This window comes from Emydura macquarii, unplaced genomic scaffold (assembly GCF_026122565.2).
Source record: "Emydura macquarii macquarii isolate MOO-44397 ecotype Brisbane River unplaced genomic scaffold, CSIRO-AGI_Emac_v2 contig_2696, whole genome shotgun sequence".
In the NCBI taxonomy this organism is placed as follows: domain Eukaryota; kingdom Metazoa; phylum Chordata; order Testudines; family Chelidae; genus Emydura; species Emydura macquarii.
Window position 1 is genome coordinate 123,514 of NW_027132833.1, and position 11,231 is coordinate 134,744.

Consider the following 11,231-nt stretch of genomic DNA (forward strand, 5'->3'; position numbering starts at 1 on the left):
AATGGGGCTCTCCAATTAGTCGCTGCTGTAACTTCTCATTAAGCTGCTAGCAAAGTCCTTCTATGCTGGGATCTTGAGATCTAATAAAGCCTTCTGACTTCCATGCTGGCTGCGAATCACTTCTGACTGCAAGGCGGGGTGCATGGCCTCTTGGGGGTGGGGCGTGTGGGGCTCCCCAGAGTCCCAGCGAAGGGGGCTTACAGGGGCAGCTCGGGCAGAGCCGGGGGGCTGACCCCTCCAAGGCCAGATGTAGGAGATGAGCGCAGCGATGTGTGGACACCCGGGGTACAGACCCCGAAGCATCAGAGTCCTGTGTCGAGAGGCATGCAGAGCACAGTCCCCGAGGGACTCCATCACAGCTACCGTTTCATAGCTCGCCTCACTGCCGGAGATCACAAAAACACATCAACGATGTTCGAACCAGCTGTTGCCATGAACATTGCTGCCATCTGATTGTCTTCCTGTCTGCTGGAGCCTGTGTAAACCTTCTCCCATCTGCCACAAAATTTCACCTCCGGCAGGGCTGTGGTTTACTCCATCCTTCCGCCCAGCATCTCTTCTTAGTTCATTTTGCTCCGGGCACCGGGTGCGGGTCAGTGTGTGCCCCATGCTTGCAAGAGCTCTGCTTTCTCCTCCGTGCCATTCCGACCGGCTGCGCAAAACACTAAGAACATCACCGCACCTCACCCGGACTCTAGGCCCGGGAGCTCAGCCCTTAAAGGCACAGCTGCCGAGACCACATCAAGGCAATCCTATGGCCTGAGTCGTACGGAAGGTTGGACGAGGTTATCATGGGGCCCCTTCCAGCGTTAGAAGCTATGTGTCTGTGAGTCTGGATGGGATTTATCTCCTAAAGACGGATGCGTCTACTGTTCTGTTATTGAGGTGGCGTCATTTTCAGTGAGTGTGTGCCAAAGGACAGCCTGGCACAGATAACCAGCCTACTCCCCTGCAAACAGCTGCAACAGCGCAGCTCAGCTACACGCAGGAAACAGCCGGTAGAGGACGCCTCTGGCAGGAAGTGCGGAGCCGAACGTGCGAGAGTTTCCGAGTGACTGAGGAGAGCTCGGCCCTGCCAGGAACGATCCGGGCCGTGTAGGGCTGGCCGGCACATCCGAGCGTGGGGCACGAGGGCTGAGGGAAATGGAAGAAGAACTTGCTGGGCATCAGGGAGCTGCTGAGGGGTTCCTGGAATGGTTCTTACAGCGCCATGTGTACCCCGAGGAAAGGGAACGCCAGCAAATGGAGGAGGAGTGCGATCTGGTGAAAGCGCTGGTCAGCAGGATCATGACTTATGTGCATAGAGCAAATGTGCACTTGTTCACCGGAGAAGTCATCCTGGTGGGCAGCCAAGCCCAGGACCTCCACATCCGGGCAGAGTCCAGCAGCAGCGACTACGACTTCCTGGCCCCCATCCATTACAGCACAAACCTGATCCTCATGGGCAGCCTGTACAGCAAACTGTACACCCCAAAAGGTCTCCTGCCTGGCTGCAGGTTCCTGGAGGCTGAGGTGCCAGTGTATCGCTGGGGGAACAAGGTGGTGGTGGATTATAACAAGCTGATAATGACAAACATCTTGGAGAGGAGGAATCAAGACTTGGACCTCACAGCAGACGACATAGAAACCATAAATGACCGACAGGCAAGTGAGATCATAGGAAATTTTAAAAGTCACTCCCTGCTAGCCCAGCCCTGGGCTTCCCACCCTGATCTCCCAGTGCCCCCTAGTCTCGCTTACTACTCCCCGCTCTGCTGGGACCACCCAACCGACTGCTTCCTCTTGATCTGGATTGAAGTATCTAAAGGCATTTTATTTCACCCGTTTTCAGCTACAGCTTTGGAAGAACGGGGTCAGCCCATATAACGTAATGAAAGAATTGTGTGATTGTGTCCAGAGAGCGCTGACTGAAGGTAAGTTTCTTTGTGACTATGAATTCATTATTACTACGTTAATTACTACGTTAATTATTACGTTAATTACTACGTTAAGGGCAGCTGGGAAGATGGTAAATACTGCCATTGATTGTTTGGGGCTTTTTGTTTTGTTTTGCTTCTGTTAACATTTTATAAAATCTTAAAAATATATAGAAAAACCAACATAACAACCTATACAGAAACGTCTCATGCTACATTAACCTTTTGCTACCTAATCTTAAGTATATTTGAAACATTTAATTATATATAGTATGAAGGCTTAAAATATAAATTAGTTAGTTGTATGACATATTGTACAAACAAAAGTTTATAAAAATCCAATTAGTTAAAAAATATTAAAATAAGATAAAGAACAGAAGCAAAATTCAGAGTGGGGGGAGGGGATAGAGATGGTGAGGAAAGGAAAAGGACAGAGAGGAGAAGGTGGGGGCATGCATTAAATAGTATCAATCAGATACTTCCAGGACAGCATCCTATATCTCTGAGAATTTTTTTGGCAATTTCTGTTACCGTACAATGCTTTCCACAGGGTCCAAACTTACGATGTTTGTGCGCCAGTCGTCAGTTGCTGGTTGCTTTCTGGATTTCCATTTTTGTAGTACCAATGCTTAGCTGAGTCCAAGTTTTTCGGATTTATTCAGCTCCCAGTTGACATCCATTTGGCCTCAAATGCCATGGTGAATTTCTAACACAACTTTATTTGATAGACAAAAATTAACTGCAATTCAGTTCTGCCCCAAACCTGTGGGGAGCCATCCCACAACACATGAGTTAATCTGGCATCCGCTGAATCACAGCGCCAACATTTATCTGACTTAGCGGCACCTGCTTTGAGCAGACAGAGAAGGGCTCGAGCAAATCCGCTATATGATTTTCTGCTTTTAATTAATTTAATTCTGCTTTTAATTGATTTAATTAATCAATCAAGGAGCAGTGTAGAGCACTGGCTAAAATTTGTTTCCATTGGTTAGCAGAGAATAATCGGCCTCATTCCTCCTCCTATTTCTATGTTTAAGTCAAATTTGCCGGCTGAAGTGCACATATAATAGGGCTGTAGCTCTTGGCATTCTGGGTAATATTTGGAGAAATGAAAGCAGTTCAGGTCGGCGGGGCGAACTGATGGGAGATGGTATGTTTAAGTTGATATAGAGCCACTCCTTCTTAGTCTGTAGACTAAGGCTTTCTTTTAACATTGTAAAAGCGAGGGTGGTGCCATCTCCAATAAAATGGTCAAAATCCAATGTGGACAAATGATGGGGTTGCCTGTTATATAGCGTTTCAAGATGCCCTAGATAGAGGCCTTGGTATTTTTTCAAGGGGGTGATTTTTAAATGCAGTGGTCACCATCCACCAAGGGTTTCTGGCTGCCGCAATGACTGGTCATTGTTCTTTAGGGAATCGATCGTAATCCGAATGCAGGGAATTGGAAAGGTGTAAAGGCGCCACCAATTCTGCCTCCAGCTACAGCCCGTCCAGAGCCACACAGCACGAGGGGCTGGGCTGCTGAGTGAAGAATTATTTCCAGGTGTTTAAAGCTGGGAAATTGAAAACCACCTGTTTTGATAGGTCGCTGCCATCTGTGTCAGGAGAGCCTGGGTCTGTTAACAGCACCCCACGAAAGGACCTGGACATGTTGTTGATTTGGTGAAATAAAAGGGAGGAATATGGCTCAGGAGGGAATTCAGAATAAAAAGGATTCTGGGAAGGGCAATCATTTTAATTGTGTTTAGTTTTCCCCAAAGGGAGGGAGGTGGGGCCTGCTGTCTATAAAATTGTTTGCTAACTCCATGATTAATGGACATTTTCAATTTCCTTTGGGAACAGCGTGCCAAGATATATGAGGTTTGTCTGTTGCCATCTCAATGTTCCTATAGGAAAGCCACATCCAACTAGAGCCCACGAGATCTTCATTGCCCTCAACTTATCCCGACTTACGATGTAGTTGGGGTTGGTCCTGCTTTGAGCAGGGGGTGGGACTAGATGACCTCCTGAGATCCCTTCCGACCCTCATCTTCCAGGATTCTGTGATATAACAGATTACTTTTTCAAGCCCCTTAGCCCAAAGTTTTGAAAGTATTTGTGTATTGGTATTGGTATTGATCAAAGAGACGGGTCTACGGCTGCTACACTTTGGTGCATCATTGCCTGGCTTTAGTAGCACAGCAGTTAGGGTTTCCCTCATTGTAGGAGGTAACATCACTTTCTGGAAGGCCTCTTCATAAATATATAACAGCCCAGGGGCCAGAATTTCTTGGGAAAGTTGATAGAAGGCTATCAGTAGGCCATCAGGGCCAGGGGCCTTTGATGGACTCATTTCCTCCATGGCCTGGATTATTTCCTCTGACTGCAGGGGAGGGACCAGCCTGGCCCACTGCTCTTCTAAGACTGTGGGAGGTTCAGAGGTCTAACAACATTATTCAGGTCCTTTGGGTCAAGTGGTGAATTGTTATTGTGACAAGCTTGGTAGAATTTCACAAATGGATAACAGAGCTCTTTTCCACCCTCCTTCTGATTTGAGTGATACTATTTGGGACCTTAGACTTCCCACTTTTAATCTGCATGTGAGATTTTCCTGGCCTCCTCCCCTGATGCCCAGTATGTATCTTTGAGTGAGATCAGATCCTTTCTTTCAGCTTCTTCTGCTGTCATAAAACTAAGCATCTCACCTTCCCTTTTAAATTTGAAAGGATCAGGGAAGGAAATGAAGTCATCCAAATCCAACCATTTGTCTCGGGATCTGGATATACGGAATTTAGCCCTCCTTTCCACCCCGTCCTGGGTGTACTCTGGGAAAATCATCAGCCTGTGTCCCTTCTATGTTCAGTTTGTAAGTTTGTGGACTTTGCATTTGGAGGGGGTTTTGGAGCAAGGGAGCAGTGGACTGTGTCTATGGTGAAGCTTTTGTTCAACATCTTCATTAATGATCTGGAAGATAGGGTGGATTGCACCCTCAGCAAGTTCGCAGATGACACTGAGCTAGGAGGAGTGGTAGATATGCTGGAGGGCAGGGGTAGGATACAGAGTGACCTAGACAAATTGGAGGATCTGGCCAAAAGAAATCTGATGAAGTTCAACAAGGACAAGTGCAGAGACCTGCACTTAGGATGGAAGAATCCCATGTACAGCTACAGACTGGGGACCAATGGGCTAGGCAGCAGTTCTACAGAAAAGGACCTGGGAGTTACAGTGGATAAGAAGCTGGAGATGAGTCAGCAGTGGGCCCTGGTTGCCAAGAAGGCTAATAGCATATTGGTCTGCATTAGTAAGAACATTGCCAGCAGATGGAGGGAAGTGATTATTCGGCATTGGTGAGGCCACATTTGGAGTATTGTGTTCAGTTTTGGGCCCCCCACTACAGGAAAGATGTGGACAAGATGGAGAGAGTCCAGCAGAGGACAACAAAAATGATTAGGGGGCTGGAGCACAAGACTTATGAGGAGAGACTGAGGGAGCTAGGCTTGTTTAGTCTGCAGAAGAGAAGAATGAAGGGAGATTTGATAGCATCCTTTAACTACCTGAAAGGGGGTTCCAGGGAGGATGGAGTTAGGCTGTTCTCGGTGGTGGCAGATGACAGAACAAGGAGCAATGGTCTCAAGTTGCAGTGGGGGAGGTCTAGGTTGGATATTAGGAAAAGGTTTTTCCATAGGCGGGTGGTGAAGCACTGGAATGGGTTACCTAGGCAGGTGGTGGAATCTCCATCCTGAGAGGTTTTTAAGGCCCAGCTTGACAAAGCCCTGGCTGGGATGATTTATTCAGGGTTGGCCCTGCTTTGAGCAGGGGGTTGGACTAGATACCTCCTGAGGTCCTTTCCCACCCTTGTCTTCTATGTTTCTCCTTGGGGGGGCTAGCTCCCAGTCCCGCTTCTTCCGTCCATGCCCCTCCCACACACCACCCCTGCTCCGCCCCAGGCCTCCCCTCCTCCCACTTGGCCCCTTCTTCTTTCCTCCACACACCCCTTCCACCGAGGCCCCCCAGTCACGCTCTCCGCCTCTCCCCCAAGCCGAGTTCATTTATTAGGATCCATGCAGGTTCCCAGGTGGTATCTGCCTCTCAGCCCTCATCAGTGATCTCCCTGGGGAGTAGCAGATATCGCCTCCTCAGTGCCCGGGAACCTGCCTGGCGCCTGATAAATCAGCAAAAAGGCAGAAGCCCACTCCCAGCAAGGGGCCACCACGGTCCTGGCCTCCGGCAGCAGGTCAGCTTAGCCTGCCCTGGCCTGCTATACGCACCGCCCTGGCTCTGTCAATATCTGTGTTCTGATCGGGGGAGTGTCGGAGGGGGCACAGACAAAGCGCTGGCAATGTGGTGGGTTTTCATAGCCTTCCCTATTGCTTCGAGGTTATAGTCATAGTTCCCTCTGTGTCTTCTAGCAAGGAGATTCTGGTAATATTTTTTATCTCAGCTACATCTTTAGCTATTTTTCTCCAGATAGTCTGTTCACTTGAGATTTGTTTTAGCCAGTCCTTAATTTCATCTAGTCTCAGAAAGGCAGCCTCTCCTGGTCAGCCACGCTGGCTGCAAGAGGGCTCTCCGACTGCTTCTGCTTTTTAGGATTTTGTAGGAAGTCCAGCAATGGAGAAGAACCCATAAAGTAATAAATTAAAATAAAAGAGTTGTTTTGGCTGAAAGGTGCGTGTGTATGAATGACACAGGACAAGCAGGGAGAAAGAGAGAGTTAGAGGGTCTGAAAAGGCAGCTGGTAGCACTACTGTGAGAAATGCCTAGAGCGAGAGCTTTTGGGCACTTTGCTGTCTGAAAAAGGCTTGGAACTCTGGGCAAGGAAACTGTCTCCTAGTGTTTGGTTTTTCTTGTGTTCAGGGAAATGGGACTTTGCACATTCCCCAAAGCACCAGACTCCATCGCCGTTTTCTCCTCCCAGCTGGAACAACCCCTAGGACCTGAATTTTGGCTAACTGCTGTGGTCAACAGGGAGAAGGATATTGGTTAATGCCATTATGATTAGTTAAATATGGGGCAGTATTTTCTTGCTACCAACTTTTGCCTGAAGATATTTGGAAATGTTCCTAGTAGCAGTTATATATTTTAGGTGAAATGCCTAGATTTTAAGGCCAGAAAGCCATTAGCTCATCTAGCCTGTTGTCCTGTATAACCCAGGCCAGGGAATTTCACCCCATTCCTCCGTATTGAGCCTAATAACTTGTGTTATGCTAACATATCTTCCAGAAAGGCAGCCAGGCCGGACTGGGAGCCATCAAAAGATGGAGAATCGACCACGGCCTTATGCCCTTTATCTGAAGTTCGTTTTAGAAGCTCTACTAAGGACAAACTTTTTTCAGGTTTATCTTTTTTTCCACCTACTGTCATGTCATCGGCCGGAAGTTCTTTCTAAAACAAACTTCAGATGAAGGGAAATTCATTCTTTAGCTTCCCAAAGAGTTTGCCTTGCAACCGTGGTAAAGGACATCACACCAATTTGCGCTGGCTAAAAGCTGTGTTTTTATAACCATGTGGTGAGGATGTTCTTAATTCCATTTCAACCTAGTTTGTGTTGCTGTGACGCTGGTCAATTCCTTGCCAGTCGTGACAGCCCTTTTATACTGGTCTCACAGCCCCTACGCCAGCAGGGGTTGTATGGATTTTCCTACACTGGGATGAAAATCATCCCCAGAAGTGGAGTAGTTCATCAGTTGCACTATCGCGTGTAGAACAGGCCTCAGTGATCCTATTTCCAGCATGTGTTGATCTCAGCACTTCAGACAACCTGTAGTTGTAACTGTGAGCCAGCCAACACTTCATTGATATAGACAGACAAAAATCTGACTTCTTCCAATCCCGTGGCAAACCGATTATTTTCTTCCAAATTTGCCTGTCTGCTCAGTGTTTCATACAAGAATCGCAGTGTGATAGATTTTTAACTCCGTCTCTGTTTTTTAGAGGGAGGAAACCCTGCTACCAGAATTAGTAAGTATAAATTAGATATATTAAAGGGCTCTGTAAGTGGAGAAATTATAAGCACCAGCCACCAGGGGAATACAGAAGGAAAACTGTTAAATTGTGTAGGATAAAATAGTCACTAAATGGAAAAGGGGGCTGCGGGTCGGGAGTGAGGGATATTGACAGAGCTGTGGGGCAGGGAAACTCCTGGCTGCACTAGTAGGGGCTGCTGGTTAGGACTCAGGGGCACCGGCAAATCTGGGGGAGGCACAAGGGGAAAGCCCAGGGCTGGGGGCGGTCAAGGTTGAGAGGCACCGGCAGAGCTGTGCGGTGAGAAATTTTACCGTTCCTTCATGCTCTCCCTAGCCCAACGGAGTTCCCAGGGGTTTGGGAGTCAGGATTCCTCCATTCGAGTCTCAGTTCTTCCACTAATTCACCATGTGCCCATGGAGATGAAGCTAGTCATACAGTGGCACAGAGACTCAGAAATAGAACCCAGGAGTCCTGGGTTCCAGCAACCCCTCAACCACCAGACCCCTCTCCCCTCCCAGAGCTGGGGAGAGAACCCAGGAGTCTTGGCTCCCAGCTGCCCCTGCTCTGACCACTAGACCCCACTCCTCTTCCAGAGCTATGGATTGAACCCAGGAATTCTAAGATCTTGGCCCTCCTTCCCTTGATCTTTGCCCTTCCAACGTCTCAGATCTGCAAAGCTTTGATCTATGTCGCCCGTTTGCTTTTGACTCCCACGCCTCTGTCTTGCCCTGTCCAAGGAAACATTAGATTGGAGAACTCTGTTGGTCTTACACCAATTAGCCCAGCCGTGCAGCTCAGCCTGGAGGTGGATGGCCGCACGGTGTCTATAGACCTGGTGCCCACCATCCGGAATAAAGTGGACATGTCCATGGACTGGCCACGAGAGGATTTCACTTGGCTCTCCAACTGGTGGGACCGGGAGCAGGGCACTGAGCAGAGAAAACCCATCTGCAATATCGAGGATATTTACAAAACTGGGACCGATCTGGTGGCCAAGAATTCATACTGGAGGTAAAAACACACGTTATTTGTTCCAGCAGAAGGCAACACAAACACACATAGTGCAGGGCTCATCTCTCCAGCCGAGAGAGACACACAGACACACACCCCCTAGACGTTCCCGGTGCAGGGCTCGGATGGGGGTGTCTGTATGCCCTGTATTCCCATTCAGCCTTGCCCCATTTCCCCCCATCCCAGGCTCACCTTCTCCCTGGCTGAGACCCAGCTCCTACGGGACATTGATCAGGCTGGGGGGCACAGACGGGCAGCGCTGCGGGTGTTGAAGAAAATCAACATGGAGAAGTGGGTGCCATGCTACGGCAAAGTCCTGACCTCCTACCACCTGAAGGTGACGCAGACCGGGGGAGGGGAGGGGAATGGGTGCAGGCTTGAAGAGCACCCACAGGACTAGGGGAGAGGGGTGTGGGGTTTAGAGCAGGACGGGCGGGGGGCTGGGCATCAGGACTCCTGGGTTCTAGCCCCTGTCGCGGGTCGGTCGTGGGCCCTAGTGGTTAGAGCTGTGTGTTTCTTTTGCAGATGGTCCTGTTTTGGGCATCCCATCTCAAACCAGAGACAAAGAGCTGGGCCACGGCGCTGGACGCTCTGCGGACGCTGCTGAAGGTGCTGGAGTTCAGCCTGAAGAAGCGACACCTGCCCAGCTACTTCCTGCCATCGGTGAATTTCTTCGCCTGGCACCGGAGCGACGAGGAGTTGTCACTAAAGAACCTGGTGCTGGAGGCCCTCTGGCTGGAGGTGCGGCTGATGCGATGCAGTCCCGAGCAGTACCTCCAGCTGAGCTACGACCTGACCGTGCCCCAAAGCCAGGGGCCCTTCACCCAGCGGGAGCGGGAGCTCGAGGAGTTTAGACGGCAGCATCAGGAAGACTTCGAAGGGTTCAAAAACCTGAAGATATCTTTTGACACGAGCCTCTTCAGGGAGCTGTGAGCAACCTCTGCTCCCAGCGCAGATACTTGGGCTTCTGAACTGACACACCCCAGTGGACCTGCCTGGCTCTGGATTTACCCTGGGGGAGCCGAGATCTTACTTAAAAACCTTGAGCTATGGAACAAGAAGTTACATGGGGTTCTTTTCATTGGTCTTCTAGAGTTGGTGGGAATAGGGCTCACGTGGGTTGGCTCTGGCCTGACCTCAGCATAAATGAGATCAGAAGCCCACTGCAGTGCCATTGCAATCAGGGGTGACTCCAGATTGATCCTGGTGGGGGGCGGGAGAGACTGAGATCAGAATCCAGTGGCTGGAAGTTGAAGCTGGACGGGTTTAGACTTGAAATGAAGTGCAAATTTTTAACAGGGACGGTAATTAACCATGAGGACAACTTGGAGATTCATCGATTCTCAGGCCAGCAGGCACCGCCCTCATCATCTAGTCTGACCTCCTGGATAACACAGGCCAGAGAGACCCATCCCGAATCACTCCCAGAGCCGAGCTTTTAGAAAAGCCTCCAGTCGTGATTAAAAATTATCAGTGGTGGAGAACCCACTGCAAACCTAGGCAGACTGCTCCAGTGGTTAATTACTCTCCCATTAAAAATTGACCCCTTTTTCCCAGTGTGAGTTTGTCTAGCTTCAACTTCCAGCCTTGGATCATGTCAGACGTTCCTCTGCTAGACTGAAGAAGGGATTGTGATGAAGTGGAGATATTCTTGGGGTTTTCTCTGAGTGCTGGGTGTGTGCCTCAGTTTCCCCATATGTTACGCATGTATGTCGGTGCTGGGACCCCGGTGTATGATCATTGCAGAGACCACTAGCGGGCGGATGGGCCTTCCCCAGCCACCTGTACACAGACCTGGCCAGGTTGCGGCAGGTGGAGACCAAGAGGAGTGGCCACCTTGCTCGGGAAGGAGACAAAGGACTGGGGAGTGGCAGGGGGATGGCTTGGGGAGGGATGAGCTGCCCGGAAGGAAGGCCAGGGCCCGTGGGGTTCTCCAGAAGCAGAGCCCAAAGATGGGGGCTCTGGGGCTCCTAGGGTGGTCGCTGCTGTAACTCCTAATTAAGCTGCTAGCAAAGTCTTTCTACGCTGTGATCCTGAGGTCTAATAAACCCTTCTGACTCCCACGCTGGCTGTGAATCGCTTCTGACTGCAAGGCGGGTGCGTGGCTCTTTGGGGTCATGCAAGAACTCCCCAGGGTCCCATCCAGGGGGCCCCACAGGTGGAGTTGGATCCTCTGAGGCCAGGGTCAGGAGGCGGCTGCGCGGGTGTGTGGAGACCCAGGGTGGGGGGCAGACTCAGAGCACTAAAGTCCTGCCTGGCTGCGTCCCAGGTGGTTGCAGAGACCAGTACCTGGGGAACTCCATCACCCTTATTATTAAGTATTTTTTTCTCCATGTAGCTGCTTATAGACTGTGA

At 49.9% G+C, this 11,231-nt stretch overlaps 1 protein-coding gene across 1 annotated transcript; it reads left to right on the forward strand.

Moving 5' to 3' along the window:
* Positions 1-1,143: 1,143 nt before the first annotated feature.
* On the forward strand, positions 1,144-10,933 carry LOC137164788 (uncharacterized). Its single transcript, XM_067565735.1, has 6 exons — positions 1,144-1,644; positions 1,832-1,913; positions 7,833-7,859; positions 8,603-8,876; positions 9,063-9,213; positions 9,402-10,933. Exons 1-6 carry the CDS (start codon positions 1,144-1,146, stop codon positions 9,807-9,809), a joined length of 1,443 nt encoding a protein of 480 aa, XP_067421836.1. The 3' UTR covers positions 9,810-10,933.
* Positions 10,934-11,231: the final 298 nt, after the last annotated feature.